Genomic DNA, 22,454 nt, shown 5'->3' on the forward strand with positions numbered 1-22,454 from the left:
GTCATGCTGTACTTATCATTCAGAAGGTACATTATTATGATCCTGAGTTCAAGCATATCCCAGAAAAGTACTTTTTGGTAGGCTACTGTCATGCCTTGTTCTTTTAAGGAAAAATTAAAGCTAGCGTATATAAAGTCTGATGCACTTCATTTTTCTTTCTTGTTTTGGGTATTTAAAGTATTCAATTTATGGTCAATATTTAAGGCATGTTATTTTTCTAGGCTTTCTGACTACATGCTGTATTTCTCTACAGGTGAGCAGTAGATACACAAAATATTCCTATAGTAGGATACTGGAGTCTCATCTCATTACTGATGAGAATAGTGACTCTCTTTAGATCCCCTACAATGGATAAAAATAGCGTGACACAGAGGGTTTGGAGCCAATCCAGCCTTTTAAAGGAATTTTTATAAATCAGGTCAATTCCAGTTAGAGAAGCTTCTGAGGACTTGCATACTTTAGAAACTGATGATTTTCTCCTGTTTTCATTTGCAAAAAATATTTTCAAATCAGTGGTACCTCAATGACCCCCAAAGAGCTGTGGGGAGGAAAGCATGTTTTTGCTGAAATGTTCCTTAGCTGCTGGAGTTTCTGGGTGACTTTATCAGCTGTTTGTAAAATATGACTAGCACCGAGTGTTGGTTGCAGTAGTCTTAGGGATAATGTTGGCCAGCTGTGAATATTTCTGACTGTCATTTATTCTTTACAGAGTAGAAGTATATGGCACAGTCATTAAAATATTTGAGGTCTACCAACCCTCATACAAGCACATGAGTATTCCCAGTGGAGCCGAGCAAATTGATCCATAGTTGGAAGTGTCAGTATAATGTGATAAACAATTTGGTGATCACGTAAGAGCATCTTTCTTGTACTTTCATGGTCAAGAAGACTTTGAATAGATGTTTCTTGTGAGTACACTGGGTGGCTTATTCAAGGCCTGATTTTTGTTTAATGTTTGCACATCAGGTGCTGAAAATGCAGGCTACTGTCTGCCAATTTATATTTCAGGCTGCTGTGGGAGTGTCATCCTTGTTGCTAAACTAGAAAACATTGTTATGTGGCAGCATGTGAATTAGGATGATGTAATCCTCAGAGTTGTCATGGGCCATGTGTGATGACTGCAGTCTGTTTCTAGACATGCTGAAATAGATCTATGAAACGTAGGCCTGTAAAATATAAGATGAGATGGGGCAGACTTCATGTGGGGCTAAGGCATGGCTCTTGCAATACAGAGGCCTGTAGAAATGATTTTAACCATGTTTGTGGTGTTATTTCCCTGAACTTGAGGCTGTTTTCATACCAAGCCAATGCTACCAACTTGAAGCAAGGGAGGGAGAATTTGATGTGTGAGGGGGAACCTTCTAAAGATAGCCCCCCCTTTTTTTTCTTTCCCAACATCCTTAGTTTCCCTCCCAAGGGCTATTTATAATACAATGAATCATTGCAAATATATCAGCTTCATTAAAGGATTAGTGCTTTTTCTGTTATGCTAAGACAACTATGCTGATATATGTAAAACGTTAAAATGTTCTATCTTGTAGATCCTGAAGGTCTCTAGCTCGAGAAATAAATCTTTTGAGAAGTGAATGATAGAAAAAGAAAGGAATAGTTTAATTCCAGCAGTGATTAGTGTGTGGTGTACACAATTTAAAACACCCTGTGATATATGTTGGTGTGTGTTGACATGCTATAATGAAGAGCATGGATGGCACGCTGCAAAGTCAAAAGTAGAGCAGAGATGTTTCCACAGGTGCCACAACTCAATTCCTCTCCTAACTCTTTCTTGTTTACCCTTTCCCCTATCAAAACCACATGGTTGATATCAGACTTCAATATTACTATTACATATAATCATTATTGCACATTATCATCTCTGTTTCTTTCATTAGTGGCCATGGCTGTCTCACCACAAAGAGTGTTGGCCCTTTGTGTGCAGCAGTCTGGCAGTCAGCATGGCTTCCTGCACTCATGTTCCCCAAGACAAATCAAACAAGGGTCCTTCAGCTGTTTGTTTTAAAGGGAATGCTTCATTTGAGGTGACAGGCATCTAGCCCTCCTGTGGGTGGTAGGTATGCCACTCAGCTGTTGCTTGCAGAGCTGATGTGGCCAATGCACTCTTAACATAGAGTATGTTTCTAGGCTGAAAATGCCTAGATCACTCCAATGTTATTTTAAATGAAGGCGGAATGATTGTTGGTGTTGCTGAGTTAGGTAGTTACAATAGAGTGGTTTCCATCCAGCAGTGTTCACTGGAACTTACTGTGAACAGGAGCTAGAAATGCTTTCTGTTCTAGAGTTAGTGAAATGCTGTCCTGCTCACTGATCTATGGTGTTATCAACGCTTACTGAGGTGGTGAACAGTGGTATGAGACCTAAGCGTTGTCTATGCTTTTTGCTGACAGAGAGTAGAACATTAAAGCTGATATTTTTTTTTTAGCAGCAAGTGATGCAGATATGTATTGTCTGAAATTAAGGTTTTACTGTATTAAAAAAATGGTTACACTTCAGGTTGTGTGGGCTATTTTGTCAATATTTTTCCTTGACATTATGAATGCTAAGTGATGTTTATTAAAAGTTCCCTGCATTTTATTTATGAATTATTGATTTGTAAGTCATACAAGTTCTTTTCACTTGCCTTGTCAATTAATATATTTCCTATGTTTTACTGAACAAGAAAAGGGTTCAGGCATTGTCCTTTTTATTGTAGTCTTCTAATTCTGTCTTGCTTTCTTTGATGGTGCTCTCAATATTCAGAACATAACTATGAAACTCTATAGTACTCAATTTGCTAACAGTCTGAAATATGTTATCACATTAGAAAGGGCTTTTGAAGGGTGAGAATGAGCCAACAAATAGTCATATTGTGTGCTTTGCTATGAAAGACACTTTGGAGGTCATTTTTTTAAAGAGAAGATCAATCTTCAGGTTTGAAAGCTTTGACACTGATTTAAATTTGGCCAAGGATTTGAAGTTTCCTTTTGGAAAATGGATGAATGCAAAAAGAAGCAATATTGCTTCAAGATAAAACTGAACAGAAAAAAAAATTGCTTCTGTGCTCAATTCTGATCTCTGTATATTGTGAGTAGGAAATGATTAATTCCTCTGAAACTCTTATGTTGTGACAGTTCCACCATCTTAACAGCTTCTAATACATTTCCTGTTTTCTGAATCAGGGATATATACTTACCACTTCATAGACCTTTTGTGATAGTAAACAATGAAAAAACTCAACCCAAAGCTGCGAAGTGCCAAGTCAGGTAACTATGCTGTTACCATAGCTTGGTTTGATCATTTTGGTAGTTTGTTTGGTAGTTCAGATAAATTTTGGAAATTTTAGAAATGCTGGCCATTTGGATGAACTACTTCAGAGAATTGTTTTACAGAGCTGCACAATTCAAAAAAGTTTAAAGTTGTGTAAATCATGCTGTTTGTATTCTTGTGTAGCTTGTAGCTGTCCATTTAGCAAATCACACACCTGAGAACTCTGAACATTCACTTCATCTGAAAGAACTGCTGAATAAACATCTTATATGATTTGATGGTGAGAGCGAAGGGTGTTGAAATTAATAGATTTCATTTGACTTCAGAATATTTTGAACCAAACTCTAATGTGTATACGTTTTTAAGCCAGCTGACAGATAGCCTTTTAAAAACAAGCCTATCACTTTGACACATTGAGCCTCAAAATGAGGATTGCTTTTTGCATTTAGAATGTCTCTGTAGGAGTGAGAACTTGCCACCAAATTGTTCTTTTAGCATGTTGCACAAAAACTGCTTGGCTATGCTTGCTTGTAACAGGAACGCTTCAACATACGTTTTGTCAAGACGTGTATTAAAAAAAATTGTGAAAGGGTATGAGGCTTTTAATTCTGCAGTTTAATTACTGCAAATTGTTATTACCTTACTATTTGAGGGTGGTACTGAAAAAGGCATTTTTCTCAATTATAATTTCTGTTAATGTCTTAATCTCATTTTGAATCTGTGTTTTATAGCTTAATTCCAAATCAGCAGTAGATTATAATTTTGTGTAACTGTAATAAATAGCAGACCCCTCACTACGGTGTATCCTGACTTTCATACTCTAAGATCAAAGGGAGCAAAAAACTTAATTATTTAGGTTAGATTGAAAAAACCAGAACTCGGATGTTTCCTAGGTCAATGCTCTGAAGACTATTTTCACTTCTTTCTTTTTCATGTTTCTGTGAAATTTTTGTTATTTTAATTTTCCAGGTAATTGGGGAGTGGGGATTGCATTGCTGTGATGTTGTCCTTCCGTCCCTATAGTCATCTGCCAAGTTCTGTAACTATATCTTCAGTGTGTCTCCATTTCAGAGTGAAAGCTCCTTATGTCAGGAGCTTTGTGGATTTTTTCCCAGCTACTGCGCATTTCCAGACACTTTTGACACCACTGAGTAAATTGCACTAATGGGGTCAGAGGAAACCAGTCTGCTAATTCTAAAATCTATTCTAAAATATTCCACTGTTGGTGAGTGATTACTTGTCTGTACACAAAGAATGCAGGAAATAAAAATAAAACTGACAATCTAGTTTTTGTATTATTTCACCTAGGTAAATAGGAAGACACTTAAGAAATATTAGTTGTCTTTGAGAGGTCTTGTCATATGTGCCATGGCTTAAGATCTGAAGTCATGTTTTCAGTTCGTATTTGTAAAGTTAAGCTATGCATAGCCCATGGAGCTTTTCAAACTGGTCACCAGCAGTGTCACAATAGCTAGAAGGAAGGAAGAGGTTCACATTAAAAACAGTGCATTGAGTGATACAGTGTTGTCTCTGCTTTGGAACCTGAAGTGTTTTGATAGTAGATGATTCTACCATTCTTAATGCTTAAATCAATTTAGATCAAATCTATTTTAAATGTGCATATGCAATCTAGTCTCTTTTTGTTAGGTTACACAGTAGCGGTTTCATAGTTACTGGTATGACCCCAGTTAGCTTGAAGAATTTCATTTGACTGGAGTGTTCTTCAGAATAGATTCTCAAGTTGCACCCTTTATTTTAAGTTTGAGTTTGACACCCCCTTCTCTATTTTGATCTGATGAATTCAACCTTTTTCTGGGATGCTTACTCTTTGGGAGAAAAAAAAAAAGGTCTGATGGCGTGCAATTCCTATTTAGAGATTCAAAATAATCTTTTCAGCTCCACACTGCAACAGGATGTAAAGTGAAGGATTGCGAAAGGCAGAGGTCACTTGTGAGCAGTATGGAGCAATAACTTAAGAAATAAGAGAGGGATTTGTTCAAAAGTACTTCTGTATATTCTACGCTAGAAGAGTATTTTTTGGGCAATTTACTAACTTCTTATGATACACTTTATTTGTGTAACAGCAAAAAATACTCTTAATTTTTAATTTTCTACAACATATTACGACTTGTCATCAAGGTAACATGGATCACTGCATTAAACATGAAACCACTTCTTCCCACTGTCCCCTGCTCTTCACCGAGGCACCCTCGTACCTTGCCCAAACTGTTCCCTTAGATGGACTTAAGCATCTGCTTTGGTCCCTGTCTGTGTGCAACTTGCCCTGTGCAGCAAGATTACCCTACCCCTGCTGTCCCTGGAGGGAAAAAACTCCCCCCTTCCCCCCCCCCCTTTTTTTTTTTTCCTTCTGTCTCTTTCTAGGACAGGATTGTGTGCAGTGTATCTCTCTTGCTGGCGCTCTCACACCTTTGCCAGGCAACGGTAAAGATAACATCTCATCTTCCCCCCCCCCCCTCCCCTTTTATTCAAAGTGCTTGTTTGTGTGAGAATGTGCTAACCTGATAAAGATGCATTCATTTCTTCTTCACAAGTCTTTCTCCATTTATAGGTTAACCATTTTTGTTCAACCACCCTTGAATCGGTATGACCGATTCTACCTTCTACCAGTTTGTGGGTGTCATGATTTCAGGAGGGAAATGGTATGTACAGCAGGAACTGCAATCCTTTTCTGTCTGCGTGTGAATTCAGATTCCAGAGAGCTGACTTGCCAAGGTTAAGCAAGCTCCATCAGTCCCAGTGTGGAAATAAAATACTTTCTTCCATATTATTACAAGCAATCTGTTAGGAACAGGTCTTTAAGGTAGGTTACTAGAGGGATATGCCTCTACTTTGTTGTAGCTGAACACGGGTTATAGGTTATGCTTATTTTATAAGTAAAAACTTGTCAGTTATAAGAACTGACTCAGAATTTGATGTAATCATAACCTGACAATGCTGCTGCCGTTATTGTTGCATGATCTGGTGGGCCCTGCAATAAGCTTTGCCCCATAACTGGCAATTCTGTCTGGGCCCAGAGGCTGCCTGCAAAGCAGTCTGCCCTGCAAGTCTTTTTCCTTCAGCATGCCCGAGACAGCTGTGCTCTGACCTGAGAGTAGGGCTGGGCAATCATAACAAATCAGGACCTGGGTCAGAGAATGAAGTAACTCTGGGGTGATTTCTGCTGTACAGAAGTCAAAAAGAGGAAAGACATGTGGGAGCCCTTGGCTGCCAGGGCCTGTGGCATTGCAGCGTTGAATCACAGTGCTCTGTCAGTGTGCACCCCTCTCCTTCTAGCTCCCTGCCCTCAGCTACAGCCCTTCATTTATTGCTCTCAATGGTGTATCCCTGTCTCTCCCAAGTGACCCGTTCCCTCAGTAAGAGAACTGCTCGTCTAAAGTGTAGTCTGAGGAGCCGTTACAGTTTGCTTGGGAGGATTGTGGCTTCCTCAGTAGCCTGGTCTTAGGTTTTCTTGCTGCAGAATTGGAACTTGTCGTGGTACTGCACTGGGGACATAAAAAGCATGGAGGTCTAAGCAGGAGCAAGTCTACTGCTCCCATGGCTTAGCCTGCAACTCACAGCTAGTGCTCTGGGTAATGTTTTCTCCCCAGATGAGGTGCTGTACCTCTCATCTGTCACTTGACTTAGTGGGAAGAAAAGCTGAGACTGCCCAATTTCATTGGACCTGTATTTGCCCTTTGGAAACAAGATGGTTCCAGTAGGATTGAAGGAAAGGACTGCTTCCTATGTAAAATGTTTTTGAAAACTACTAATTTAGAACTGCTGCTGTTTTGGTATTCAGTGAAACGGTTGTATGGAGATGGGCGACTTGAGAAGTGAAGCAGTTGTAAAACTATTTTGAATTATATACAAGCTTAAGGCAGAATACAGTTTAACTTTATTGGTATAGGACAGTGCTTGTGAAAAGTCGAAATCCTAGAGTAAGTTTGAATACAGAGTACAGTAATGATCCCTTTTGTCTTTGAAGAATCCAGTTTAAATCAGGATTTGACAGACAGCATGTGTCTTTGTAACAAGATTTGACATCATTAGAGGAATGCATGCTTCAGCTGTGATGATAAAAAATGTCATCCATAATCTTGTCAAGAAAAGAGTTCCTTCAGTGATCAGTTTGCAGAGCTTTTTGTGACAGTTAGTCAGTCCAAATACTTTGTTTTCCATATGGCCAAACTACTAATTGTCCGTACAATACTCTGCAGATGACCATAAATCTTTACCATCAACTAATGTATGTGTGCTAAAAAGTTGACTGGTTGAGAGTCATGGACCTTGATTGTTGGTGCTTTCTATTTAAACCCTAAAGAGTATTCTTCTCAAAAGAGTAGAATAGTTTCTATATAAAGAAAACAACATAGTGCAATTTGGAGCTTTATGGTCCACCTTCAGAATGCAATGTGTTATAGTAACTTTGGGCAGATATTTTTCTGTGATTATAGGCTCAATGAAAGCTCTATAAGCTGCTTGGTTTTTATTACCATATCATAGCTTGTATTAGTAAGGGCTGGTGTTTCTCACAGGGAAATACTAGTCATCTTGACATTCTTCCAAATTTGTTAAAAGTTTTTAGCCAGTACAGTGGAGGAACAACTGCTAGGCGTTTGTGTATGTGCGCAGAAGTCCTTAATAGGCTAACAGATGTACTTCAGTATTATTCCCAGAAGCTAAACATGTCTTGTACTCTGGTGGTATTCTTAGCTTGAGAAACAGATAACATGCAATATTCCGTGAGTCATTGTGCCCAGCACTGCTTTTCCTTCACAGTGGTTTTAAGGAGGATGAATGCTTTGCTTTCCCATCTCTGTGTCTAATTTTAGTAGGCCAGCAGGCAGGAGGACTTTTGGGTCACCTTCTTAGATGATGGCGTCCAAAACATTAAAACTTCAAAATGACCTGCCACTTTTAGTTTAATTTGGGGGGATTTTCCTAGTGAGTTCTGGTTCAGCAAAGTTTTTTGCAAGTAAGTATGGCTGGGTGTTACTGCTATGCTGTTGAACGTTGTATCTGTGTATAAAACATTTGTTCTTACTTTCTGGATAAATACACAGGGTCATGTTTTAGTGTTTATTTGTGGCACTCCACTAAATGGATATGAGGGAGATTTGGTTGTCTTATTACAAAGCAGAATTTGGCCCACAGTACATTGGTGACAGTCATAAAAGAACCATAATCTGTTCCTTTTACCCTTTTGTGTTAATGGACTGTTAAAGGTAAATTTCTGTCTTGAAAGGAAATAAGATCTTGCAGCTCAAGGTATCTGCTTTTATATTTTTCTTACCAAGAGGGTGACTTGTCCAGAATATGATTGTATTTCTCTCTTTCTCTCTCTGACATGTGTGTATACACACACACACACACAAAAAAAGAGGATTTATAAATAATGTTTTGATGATTTTGCTAACGCACATCTTGTCCAATCTTATGATCAAATGTACTTCACATCATAAGTCATGGCTGAATTTGACTTTACTGTAATTTTCTGCTATTTATAGCAGAAGAAATTCCTCATGCTCTGTAGAAAGCTATTTAAAATAAGTTTTGCAATCACCACAGTGGCAATATAAACTAATCTAAAGCTAGTGTAAGGAACTTTAGCAACACGTAAAATTGCAGAAAAGAAATGAAAGCATTTAAAAATCAGGAACTTATATTGTGTACGTTTTGAAAACTTGTAGATTTGTTTGAGGCAGCCTGCCAAAGACAGCATTTGTTTCCTTGCAGCGTTTATAACAGTGCTGCACGCCTGAAGTCATGTATCAGTGTGTTTAGAAGCATTTTATTCCTGAGGTTTTTTCCTAATATTTTAGCCCATTGTTCTTATGTGTTTAAGCTGGACTGAAAAAACTTTTTAATATGTGGGGTTTTCACATGTGGTAGTGTATTCATAGAGAAGAAAATTTGAAATTTTGCATCAGTGTAGACATGAAAAACAGCATTTTATGCAAATAATTTCTCCTTTTAGAAACTGACAATTTAGACACTTGCCAACCCAAAGTGTCTTTGAAATTATGTCCATTGTGTCATGAAGTGGTCATGAAACTGCAGCCGTGTGTTACCAAGTGATTATTGGACAATTGCTTCAAAAAATGTTGAAAAGTGGGAAAAGATTATTAATGTGATTTCGGTTATTTCCCATTTGGTACCTGAAAACACATAATACAGTGTGTCTGATTTTAAATTTTTAATTTAAATACGGTTTAAAATTGCTATAAATTCAGTGAGCTTTGTGCAGATAAAAGTTTGCAGTATTGGTTGAATTCAGTGTTACCTATTTTCATGCCCCAAATCTCCCATACACAAATGAAAATAAGAAAATTAAGTAATATAATCTCATTTTGAAAATTAATACTGCAAAATGTTTTTTCCCAGAAACAAAACAATTGAATTGTAACAAAGTTTTGTATTTACAATTACTTGATCAGTCTTTTAAAGCAAGCATTACTTTTGACTTGCTATTAAAAGCATTTCCATATTTAGTTTTCTGCTGTTTATATTCTTTCAGGATTTCTCTATAACAGTGTCTCTCTTTTTTTTTTTTTTTTTTTTTTTTTTAACACAGATATCTATCCATACCAAAACTAATATTTGCTACAACCAGAGACTGAAATGGTATGACTGGAGCTTTAAATAATTTGGCTTTTACAGCTCCATCATTTTCTGAGAACTTGGAACGAAATTTGGGCTCTGCTTCTGCACTGTCCTAGGTTATAATGCCATCCTTGCCTAATGAGGGAGGTATGCTAGTCTTGGATTTTTAATAAAGCCTGTTAATTATTCGTTATGCTTGTACCTCTAAGTTACAACAAAGTAAATGTTTGTGGTTTTAGTTCATTTGTGTATGTTATCTGAGATACAAAGACATTGACAGTTACAACATTATTTTTCAAAGATAACCATGGAACTGCTCCTCTGACTTTGAGTTCGGAACTACCCTATCAAAGCACAATTAAAAGAAAAGTCAGAAAGAAGAAGAATGGAGTCATCACTGCAAATGTCGCTGGCACGAAATATGAAATTGGTAGGAAGCTACATATTTTGTTTTCATCCTAATAGCTATTGACGTGAGGCTGTGAAAAAACCCTCTAATTATGAATAATGTGTATGTTTGGAAGTTTACTTAAAGCCTTGGAAGACGAACAGTGTAAATTTAATGTTAAATACTCTAATTATTATACAGAGGTTTCTCAATAAAATCTACTAATGTTTTGTATTTTGATGCTTGGGACTACTTCAGAAAAATCTTTTCTCCTAGAACCTGAGTTATGCCTGGAACATAATGAGTCTTTTCTCTTTTTTTGTATTAAAATAATGCATGCATTTGCTTTTGTAGCTACTGTACCTTGTCTAAGGAGGCATTCTTGTCCTCTGTCTGCAGTGACACTTATAGTCATCAGTGTTTTAAAATTAACATACGTGATAGCCAAGATTAAGTCTAAAAGCTGTGCAGGTGGACTTTTACTAGATGTTTGTGGAGTGCCTGAAGCTCTTTACAGTTCCCATCAGTGGTTGTGCTCTGATTCCAGCTGTAGTACAAGGTACTGTAATGTTGTAATGACAGGTTTACAATCAACTGATGGAAATATTGCAAGATAAATAATAGCTTGCATGCTAACATTGTTCTCGGACAAAAGGTTGAGTATTGGAAGTGTTTAAAATCTTAATTGATTTTTTAAATTTTGAAAAAGAATCTATTTTAGAGATTCAAAATATTCCTTAAGTATGTGATTTCTCTGTAGTACGTGTGGTAATACGAGAAATGGGATTTGTGAAAACACGTGATGAAGATGAAACGGCTAATCTTATATGGAGTGATTCTGCTGTGCAACAAGAAAAGATTGCTGAACTTCGGAACTATCAGGTAGAGTGGTAGTTAAGATTTCTGACATGTTTCAGTAAACTGCTTCACTCTGAAACATTCAGTAATGTGCCACTTCTGGCCAGTTACATTTCCATGGAGAGAACCATCCCCCACTCCCCCCCCAAAACACCACCAACCAGACTGCAATAAGGCTATACCACTACATATTTTAAAATCTTATTCTCTTTTCCAGAGTTATTTGTTCATACCACTTAGAATCTGGTGTTGAAATATTTGGGGCAGTTCTTTCATGCTTTTGTCTGCTAGTTGGGTGTTGTGAGTGATTGGAGTTTGAAAGAAGATGCAAAACATCATTTCTAAGTTGCTTTTAAGCAGTAAGTTAACAAGCAGAGCTCTCTCCACAGTTTCTGTGAATAAATAATTCCTTTTTTTACCATTACTTTGTGATAGCATTCTTTGTTCCTAGATAGCTTTGTGAATAAGAGTATTATAGTCTCCTTTCATGTCTGAAATGAAATCAATGGGCATACTCATGTTGGTGGAGGAGAATACAACTTACAGCATCTTCAGCATTGCTAAGAATACATAGTATAATGTAAGATATTATCTTAAATAATTTATGTGTAACACTAATTATGTTTGCCTGAGCACACAGTTGAACATTTTAAATGATTGTATTAGGTATGCCAGGAAAACTAAAAAGTACCAAAAAAGTTTCTTTTTTCTTTTTTCTTTTTTTTTTTTTTTTTTTTTCTCCTTCCTCAGAGAATCAACCATTTTCCAGGAATGGGAGAGATCTGCAGAAAGGATTTTCTGGCAAGAAACATGACTAAGTAATCTTTCTTTTAATATTAAGAAGTTTTTCAGCCATAGTATTTAATGCAGTACAATACTGAACTATTGCTTGTAAGGTTTGTTTATTTTTACAGAGGCTATAAGATGACCAAGAATAATTTCCAAAGTACCTTAATAGCTTTGGCTTTGGTCCTGGATCTGTAGCATTGGAGTGGGCTACTGTATCTCTCCAGTTGACTTCAGTGGAAAATGATGTGGGTTCAGTTCTCTGTCTATGCATTGCAGAATGTAGGAGAGCCTTAAATTATTGTATAATACACTTAATACATAATACACCCAGGCATATATCCTGTAATGGTAGAACAGAAAAAATAACTAGTATGTGGATGGATATTATTTGTTTAAAATAATTAATGACTATATTTTTGTGTATATCAAATTTAAAAAATGTGAAGCATCTTAGTAAGTCAGAGAGGCTCATTTGTCTAATTATAAATTCTCCTCACTCTAGTGGAATAACTGGGTTCTGAGGAATTATCCTAGCTGAGAATCTGTGAGTAAGACCTGTAAGAAAACAATACTAAATAATGATTCAACAGTCTGGTAATAAGGAAATGTTTAGGGATAAATGTGTGTTGAATATTTTGATTCTTCTAATCTAAATTAGTTTAAAGAACAATTATTGATAGAGTCACTCTTTTGGTCCCCAAAGTTACCTACACTGCATTTCCTGTTACCAGAACAGAATTTGTTTTCATATATTAATGTAATTAATGTTGATATCTCTTCTCTCTCTCTCTCTTTCTCTATTTCCTTTTCTGTTTTGAAACTACAACACACAGCATGTAGAATGTATGCAACTATTATGATGCAAATATTACGTGCATTGCTATGGTGTCTACATGTCCTACACGTGGGCCAGAACTCCCTTGTGTCAATATGTGCTAGACAACCACTTTTCACTGCCCCTTCCAGACTTAACTCTAAATAAAAACAGAGATAGCACATGGAGGCAAACAGCTGTTTGGAGAGGTCTTGGAAACAGTGGAACAACATTGGTCGGCTTGGTAGGCGGTGGTATCCCTGTGTATTGCTCCAGTTCTGTCATTTAAAAAAATGTGCAAAGTGGACAAAAGGCTCTTTTTATCATGCACACATTGTTTTCAAATACAGTCTGATTATACCTCTCTCAACCTACTGAATTCTGTGTTTGAAACACAGTTTAAAGGTACTCAGTGTGGAGATTGTACATATCATAGATAAGATGGGAATTTCTCTGATACGATAACTCTGGGTCGAACATATCTATGTTGTCACCTCACTTAATATCAGTAGATACAGCAGGCTTTTAGTCATTCTGTTTTTCGCAGTACTAGCCTCACAATTCAGTACTTAGTATTCATAATTTATAAAAATCAGAATGAAATGCCTTGAGACTGCTTGTGAAACAGACATATGTACGTGAAATCACAAGTCAGTAGGGATACATGGTTGGGCAGGCTCTTGTCTGTAGAGTGGAGGTTTTTGTTCCATACAGCTGCTGTTCTGTCTTAAAATTTATTTGAACAGGATTGTGCAGAAACACTAATTCTGTTCTCTTGCTTTTCTGCTGCATGCAGACTTTCCTATTCCTGTTACTGGCTTGTACAGAATAGCTGTGGGTTTTGTACCATTGAGAGTTCATGGAACAACTGCTGAGAACTGGTGGAGAGTAGACTATTCTTTTTCTTTTACTTCTACCTTTGTTGTTACACTGTTCTCACTCTTCCATTTTATGCAAGCTGTTGGGAATGGAGTGAAAGAACGAATATCCTGGATTTGAGAGGCAAATGCTATTCAGGAGGAATTGCACTTCAGGAATTCCTCTTACAGCCACTATCCAGGCACTCTGGATCACAGGACAATGTGGTTTTCACATGCAGAAGGGTGGAAGGGAGTGGTGTAATATGTAACGTGTGTAATATGAAAGAAGACAACCCAGCACAGAAAGTGTAGGGACACAGAGTAATGGAACAGATAGAAGCAGGGATGTAATTGAGAACAAAAGGAGCCATGAGCATTGTTTTCAAAGGGAATAATCAGAACACAGAAAAGCCAAAAAAAATAATAGAGGTGTCATTGTAGGGCCAGCTAGTTCTTAAAGTCTGTAAATGGTCTCTTAGATGAGATCTCCTCAAGTGAAGGATAAGTGTTGTTACAGAATGAATACAGTAAGTGGGGGAGAAGGTGTACAGGATGAATGGGAAGGGGGACAGACCCATGTATGAGATGGTCTTTTTTGCAGCACCTTTGTTGTTTACATTTAAAAGGTTTGTGAACTGATCATGGACTGTTCTCATCCATACCCATCTATCCATGAAAAGTCAGAGGATCTTGAAACCTAGGCAGTAGAATCTGCATTATTAGACTGACAAGTCATGTCTTTAGTAACCTACGTTTTGTTCAACACCTTTGATTTTTTTGCACAGAAAGCACTCTGAGAAACAAAAGCACAGTCTGACCTCATCCGTGAGCTAAAATAGCACTCAGAAGAACAATAATTTGCTGTTTAATTCTCAGACTTCCTGGTAAGGACTGCAAAGGCTAAAGGATAGAGCAGAACAGTGAAGAAGTGGTTACTCACAGTAGTGGATAGCAGATGTGCTGGAAAATAGGGCTATTGTAATGGAATAGGTCTCGATTCCGCAAGCTACTTGATGATGTTCCTAAGCCATTTCTGAATAGGGCCAAGCAGGGAAAAAACAGAACTGAATTCTTTTGTTGAAAGTTTTAGTGAGCACCAGAACTTGTAAACAATGGTTAAGTACTCTGCTTCATATTATTAAGTGTTTGTATTCTACCCAGTTATGCATAAGATAGAAAAAGGCATATAGAACTGGTGTACTTGCAGTCACAAAATAATATTAATATATCTAGAATACCATGAAGCAATATTCATTGAGTAGGGAGTATGTGTATTGAAACCTGTGAGTAAGTTAAATGGCAAGTCTCTTATCGTGTAACACTTCAGGATGCATGTGGTCAATAATTTGGAGAGGGATGGAAACTAACACAGAAATTGCTTTTTGCCTAAAAATAGAATAATTTCTGCCTAGATAAGTTATTCAGTTAGCAACGTAATAACATTTGTAAATATATAGCAGACAGAGAGTAGTTTAAAAATATGCATGAATCATGAATTATAATATCTATTTATGTTTTAAAAAACTTTTTCCAAATATTTGGTGCCTTTCATCGAAGCAGATTTGTAAAAATAATACTTACAATGAAGCTGCAGAAGTACTGAACCTCATGCAGTCCTTCAAGACTACTATAGCTATTGTGGTTTCTGCAGAGTGTTTGTTGGGTAGTTGGCTAAACAATTTGGTGACAGTGTATCTATTATACCAGTAAGGCTTGGCTACAGTCCTAGCCTTACGAATGTGGTTGGCGGCTCTGTTTTTTCCATTAGTATTTGAGCCACTTAAAGGAAAAGTGTCTTATGCTGCATCAGGAGTATTATGTAGGCTCATAGTAGACATGAAAAATTGAAATGATGTTGTAAGTCTCTTCTACATTTAAGTTATCCTGACACTATTAGTTTTTATTACAAAAGGAGAAGTATGCCTAAATCTGTAATTAATTAAAAAGCATTAAAATTCATCCTAGTGCCATTTCTAAAAAAATCAAAGTTGGAGAACTTCCTATGTCAGTTAATTTCTTTTTAAACATCCAGTCAGTTTCTGTTGGCCTGTGGATATTTGTATTTTAGATGTGCCAACCCTATGTTACAGAGTAGTTTTGAGTTACCCGAACTAATTTCATATGAGGTTATGTATGAAGTTTCAGGTATTCTGAGTACCTGAAACAAGCTAGCTGCACCAGTATTTAACTCAGCAAAGACTAAATTTATTCTGCTGGGAGCTATGGTATACCAGTCTGCATAGTACCAACAAGTCCACATTGTTCCTATAACTTGGCTGTTAACCAGTATTGAAGCTACTTTGTTTAAAGCTAACCCATGTGTATCTAGCCTGTACTGCCAGTCTGGTGCGTGTATGTGCTTCCGATCTGCCAGATGCAGAGCTTTGGGTGATAGAAATGAATTCTCTACCTTTTTCCCTCTTCTATTTGTCTTTTCTGCACAGACAACAGAACTATAAAATATGCATACCGCCTCAGCTGCCATGGCTATTAAAGCAGGGAGATCAGGACCTTGCTGCATCTTTTGAACCAGATTCAGCTTCAGAGATTGTTGCCTATGATGTCTTAACCTTATTTTTGTTTTAGTTCTTCTGTTTTTCCCCCCTTGTCTTGCTTTGCATTTCTTTGCTTTCTTTTGACTAAATAAGGTTCTCGGGTAATCTTAATCGCAGTATGCTGGTACCAAACACAAATCCAAGCTTGGGTGTTTTGCCCTATATTGGAGGTGCATGAGCAGTTGCTTGGGCTGTGTCAAAGTATATTTACTACAATTCCTTACTTTTGAAATTCCTTCAAAAGACTAAAAAGAAACAAAACCCTCTTCTTAAATTGCTTCCATTTTAATTTCAAATCCAGTCCTTGTTATTAATATTTTTTGCACCCATGAAGAAACTCCAAATATACCAGGTCCTCTTTCTTTGTGTGTGTTGATCCTCATACATCCTCAAACACATACCAATGGGAAAATTAAAATACTTGCCAAATATTCCAACCCCTCCCAAGAAGAAAAAAAGAAAAAGGAATACAGGAGTCTATTAGGTAGGTGTCATGCTTTATCCCCAGCCACCAACTAAGCACCATGCAGCTGCTCACTCACTCCCCCCCCCCGCCCCCAGTGGGATGGGGGAGAGAATCAGAAGGGAAAAGGTAAAACTCGTAGGTTGAGATAGGAACAGTTTAATAGAACAGAAAGGAAGAAACTAATAAAGATAATAACAATAATAAAATGACAATAATAATTAAAGGATTGGAATATACAAAACAAGTGATGCACAATGCAATTGCTCACCACTCGCTGACTGATGCCCAGTTAGTTCCTGAGCAGTGATTCACCTCCAGGCCAACTCCCCCCAGTTTATATACTGGGCATGACATCACACGGTATGGAATACCCATTTGGCCAGTTTGGGTCAGCTGTCCTGGCTGTGTCCCCTCCCAACTTCTTGTGCCCCTCCAGCCTTCTTGCTGGCTGGGCATGAGAAGCTGAAAAATCCTTGACTTAGTCTAAACATGACTTAGCAACAACTGAAAACATCCCTGTGTTATCAAGATTCTTCTCATACTGAATCCAAAACATAACACTATACCAGCTACTGGAAAGAAAATTAACTCTATCCCAGCCGAAACAAGGACAGTAGGGAAAGATCTATAATCACATGGTCTATTGTAAGTTTACTATTTCTAAGAATATGAACAGCATTAAATAGTCTGAGTAACTGAACAAAAACTGTAACAGGAGTGAGAAGGATGCCAGGAAATGAGATGGATGCCAGTAATGTAATAAGCAAATATGATTCAATACTAAGCAAAAATGCTCAAGATAGTCTGCTTTTGTTGTTCTTAAAGTATGCATATAAATATGTTATAGAGCTCTAACTATTCTTAAACAACTGCAGAAGTTTGCTTTCATATCACAGCATTTTGCTAAAAAAGTTTCCTTGTCAAATTATTGTAAATGCTTTTTAATCCTGAGGTTTGAAACATCAAAGTAGTTAAAAGATTTTAACTCACTTTTTTTTTTTTTTACACTTTTTTGCAGAATGATCAAGAGTCAACCTCAGGAGTATAGTTTTATTCCTCGAACATGGATCTTCCCTGCAGAATACACACAGTTTCAGAACTACGTAAAAGAACTGAAGAAGAAGCGTAGACAGAAAACTTTCATAGTCAAACCAGCTAACGGTGCAATGGGACATGGGTAAGTTGTGTGTTAATTTCAGTCTTCTTACTCATTAAAGGTGAAATCCAATGCTATTTACAACATTAACAGAAGCTGTGTATTAGTAAGAAGCTTGTATTTCAAGTTGTATGATGTATGAAAGATCATGTATTGGATGAAGGCTTAACAAGCAGAAACAGCTAAAATACAAAGCTAAATTGAAGTGGTATTTTAATGTTGTTCTGAATGTGACATAGAGGATGCATTTTCTGATGAAGCTCAATTCTTAAGATCAGGATTATTTTTATTGTGAATTTATCTAAAAAATACTTATTAATCTGTTGTGCTTAGAATTACAGGGTGAGATTGTATTGGCTTAGACAAGTGTACTCTTCCCTGGGTGAAAAACTGGCTGGCTGGACGAGCCCAGAGGGTTGTGGTGAATGGAGTTAAATCCAGTTGGTGGTGGGTCACAAGTGGTGTTCCCCAGGGCTCGGTGTTGGGCCCCGTTCTGTTTAGTATCTTTATTGATGATTTGGATGAGGGGATCGAGTGCACCCTCAGCAAGTTTGCAGATGACACCAAGTTGGGATGGAGGGTTGATCTGCTCAAGGGTAGGAAGGCTCTACAGAGGGATCTGGACAGGCTGGATCGATGGGCCGAGGCCAATTGTATGAGGTTCAACAAGGCCAAGTGCCGGGTCCTTCACTTCGGTCACAGCAACCCCACGCAGCACTACAGGCTTGGGGAAGAGTGGCTGGAAAGCTGCCCGGCAGAGAAAGACCTGGGGGTGCTGGTTGACAGCTGGCTGAATATGAGCCAGCAGTGTGCCCAGGTGGCCAAGAAGGCCATGGCATCCTGGCCTGTATCAGAAATAGCGTGGCCAGCAGGAGCAGGGAGGTGGTTGTTCCCCTGTACTCGGCACTGGTGAGGCCGCACCTTGAGTCCTGTGTTCAGTTTTGGGCCCCTCACTACAGGAAAGACATTGAGGTGCTGGAGCGTGTCCAGAGAAGGGCAACCAAGTTGGTGAGGGGCCTGGAGCACAAGTCCTGTGAGGAGCGGCTGAAGGAACTGGGGTTGTTTAGTCTGAAGAAAAGGAGGCTGAGGGAGACCTTATCGCTCTCTACAACTACCTGAAAGGGGGTTGTAGTGAGGTGGGTGCTGGTCTCTTCTGTCAGGTGGCTGGAGATAGGACAAGAGGAAATGGCCTCAAGTTGCGCCAGGGGAGATTTAGGTTGGATATTACGAAAAATTTTTTTACTGAAAGGGTTGTCAGACGTTGGAACAGGCTGCCTGGGGAAATGGTTTAGTCGCCATGCCTGGAGGTATTCAAAAAGCATGTAGACAAGGCACTTCAGGACATGGTTTAGTGGGCATGGCTGATGGTTGGACTTGATGATCTTGAAGGTCTTTTCCAACCTAAATGATTCTGTGATTCTGTGATTGGGCATAAATGACAGGGTTTCAGCAGCTGGGGGCTGCAGGGGTGTCATGTGGGAGAAGGTCGGGACCTTCCACAGCTCTGAGACCAGCCCAACCGCCCCATTGCATGCCAAAACTGCAGCCAGTCAGAGAAGTACAAACATATTTAAGAGCGGCAGCCATGAGGTGTAGGAGAAACAGAGGAGATGCTGTTGGGATGTGGCTGGAGGTACACTCTTAGAAGGAGGTGACACCCATGTTGGAGGAGGGACACCCCCGAAGAGACTGCAGCCTCCAGTTGAGTTGAAACAGTTTTGCATGTGACAGGGCTTCACAGTAAAAAACAGTGAGATAAATATTGCAATTCCATTCTTAAATCTGTTCTTGGTTTTAGATATTTCAATTTTAGCTGTTATTGCTTTTAATATCAGTTTGGATTATACAGAATAGTAAAGCTCTTATTTATTGAAAATATATCAGAATTACTGTAAACGTAAAGCCCCAAACTTTTCCATTTCCTTATTTTTCAGTCCTCTTGATAAGGGCAAGATAAGCTGAAGGGAAAGGTAGCGGTATAATTCAGAGAAATGCCTGGAAGGTACTTAAATATATTAGGAGTATTCAACACCAGAACACTGAAATGTATCATTAATAGAGGATAAGATTAAGGCAACAAAGCTATGGGAATTTGGGGTTAATAATTATGCACTGAAAAATATTAGCCATTACAATTATTTAAAATTCTATGTAGTTAGGGACTGCCAGTTTATAGTCCATATATAAACCATTTTTCATTCTGATGTGGGGAAACTGGAATACAGAAATACTGAGCTTAATCTTTGCCATCCTTAGTGGTACAGTGTTCTGCTTTGCTACCATCATCACTAAGTCAGGTTAGCACTGAAAATTCTTTGTAACCTGTACCTCGGGCAGAAGTTGTGGCAAAGACTAGAAGCCTATTTTTAGAGCTGCATGGGGAATAATCACAGAAGCTGGAGATTAGTTGCTCTGCCAAACAATTTCTAAGTGTAGAAAGAACCCATTATTACAAATTGTTGAATCAAAAGAAGCAGAATGTTATTTTGAAATGGCTCATTGCCTTTTTTCATCCAGTGAAGCACCATAAAGGACAGGAAACCAAAAGTCATGTAAGCAAATGGAACTTTTTCTCTACCCTACAAATCAGATATGGAGGTCTCTTTCTCCAGGTAGACTTTAGCCTGACTACCTGGCTGGGTGACCATGAAAATCTATTTCGAAGAGTAATGTCAAAATTCCATGTTTTTTAAAATAACTTTTGTTTTTACCAGGATCTCTTTAATAAGAAATGGAGAAAAGTTACAAGCTCAGGATCACTTGATTGTTCAGGAATATCTTGACAAACCATTTCTTATGGAAGGCTACAAGTTTGATTTACGTGTGTATATTCTTGTAACGTCCTGTGATCCATTAAAAGTATTTTTATATCATGATGGACTGGTGAGAATGGGCACAGAGAAGTATCATCCCCCCAGTGACTCAAATTTGGTAAGTTGGAGTTCCTTCCAATTTTGCATGTGGACTTCTACCTGTGTAGTGTTTGGAGGAGGTAAAATAAAATAAGTTGTGACATGAGATTTCATTTGGTATTCATCCGGCTGAACTTTTGCATTGTCATTGAAGAGAAAAAATTAAAATGAAAAATATTTAACTCATGCTTTTCTATCAAAATCACAGGTATAGCCATATTATTGCTTATGTATAAAAATTTTATATGACTTTGCCTGTATGTATGCTAAAAAGTTTAAATATTTTGTAATAGAAAGAAAAATATGTCAATTATTGACATTCAACCCAGAAAAAATGAAGCAAAGAAAATCACTTCAAGAACAGTTACATTGCTTTTATATTTATCTGAGACTCAGTTTGGGGTGGGCAAGGGGTAAGGTTTACCTCCTGCTAGATCATTATTTAACAACCCTGAAGTTTAGAGCTTCTGCTGAGGATCCTGCAATGTTTCAGCCATTTTGTTGGGAACCTATGCAGAAAACAAGAGAAACAGCGATACAGAAGACCAGTGCATGAGAGTGGTTACTGCAGTCCCTGAATGTGAGGGAATCTGCTGCTGGTGCTGTTTGTCAGTGACCACTTCAGCAGGGAAAGGAGTATGTACTTGACAACTTTAGGATGATACAGCAGGGCTGCCTATAGCAGAGAACCAAGAAATGGTAAGGGACATGCTAAAGTTTTTGGACACATTAATCCTCCTGTTCACTGTATAGCATCTGTTGAGAGATGCAACCCCTGTCTTCTGGCACAGACCAAAATGCAGATGTCTGTTAAGAAAGCAGTAGATTTGAAGTATTGGGAGGCATCAGCAGAGTTGCGTTTCTTATACCTCACTCTAGTCTGTTGCTACTCTATCTTTCCTTTTCCCCACTCTATACTTTTGGAGCTGCTTCAGTGTAATTCTGCAATAAACAACACATGGAGACCCTTTTTCGCTACTTGTCACTTAAAATTGCGACTCTTTTAGTGCACCTTTGAAGAATGCAGGTATAATTTGGAGCCCAGTACAAATGGTGTATTTCAAAGAGTTCCAAAATTGTATTTGGAATAGTTTGCTTTTAATTTTTTTTTATTGTTACTAATCTCACCATTAGCAGCACTGAAACATGCTCTGAGCATTTAAACAGAACAGGCAGTTGTTTCTGTGTTCTCACAACTGTTCATGTTGTAGTTTGTCTATTGTATGAAATAACCTGGCTTATCACTAATTACATTGTTCTTTGGATGACATTGTTCCACAGTGATGTTGTTCCAGATAACTTCAGACTAAAGATTAGTTCAGATGTTTAACAAAACACTTACATTTTTTTGTAGTCTGAAAAATAATTGCTTTTGTCTGAAATAATTTCATGGAAAGATCATAGTTATAATCACTCAAAAACAATAGGTTTCACAATGATTCTCAAAGCAGTAATTGGAAGCCATGGGAGAAATTCATTACTTGTAGTGCTAATACAACATATTGTTAATTAGCCTGCAATTAAATTGATTGGTTTTGTTAATTTCATTAAGTTTTTTTTTATACATAAGTAAGTGCAGTGAGATAAATGACAGCAGAAGGCTTGTGTTATCTATTGGCTGTCTTATCAAAAAGGAACTGGAGCAGAAGGCTTATGGTCAGCAGAAGGCTTAGAATATCAACTACACTCAAGTAAGGAATCAAACATGACAGAGAACTGTCACTGTGATGAGGACAGTCATCATGGTAGTGTAAGTGGAAAGCTGAATTAATATCTATACTGGGAGATAATG

General features: G+C 37.9%; 1 protein-coding gene across 7 annotated transcripts in view; it reads left to right on the forward strand.

Moving 5' to 3' along the window:
* TTLL7 (tubulin tyrosine ligase like 7) overlaps positions 1-22,454 on the forward strand; it is a 78,782-nt gene that overhangs the window by 10,081 nt on the left and 46,247 nt on the right. For 2 of the 7 annotated variants that reach the window (XM_052801190.1, XM_052801189.1), the window contains exons 2-7: positions 9,836-10,011; positions 10,166-10,294; positions 11,013-11,134; positions 11,861-11,928; positions 17,613-17,771; positions 20,465-20,681. In XM_052801190.1, coding sequence (XP_052657150.1) covers positions 9,987-10,011; positions 10,166-10,294; positions 11,013-11,134; positions 11,861-11,928; positions 17,613-17,771; positions 20,465-20,681 — 720 coding nt within the window. In that variant the 5' untranslated portion in view covers positions 9,836-9,986. Of the gene's footprint in view, positions 1-4,209; positions 4,487-5,830; positions 6,083-9,835; positions 10,012-10,165; positions 10,295-11,012; positions 11,135-11,860; positions 11,929-17,612; positions 17,772-20,464; positions 20,682-22,454 lie in introns of those variants that run through there. The other 5 variants (XM_052801192.1, XM_052801191.1, XM_052801187.1 and 2 more) reach the window with 5 other exon arrangements.

Source organism: Harpia harpyja, chromosome 11 (assembly GCF_026419915.1).
Source record: "Harpia harpyja isolate bHarHar1 chromosome 11, bHarHar1 primary haplotype, whole genome shotgun sequence".
NCBI classification, from domain to species: Eukaryota; Metazoa; Chordata; class Aves; order Accipitriformes; family Accipitridae; genus Harpia; species Harpia harpyja.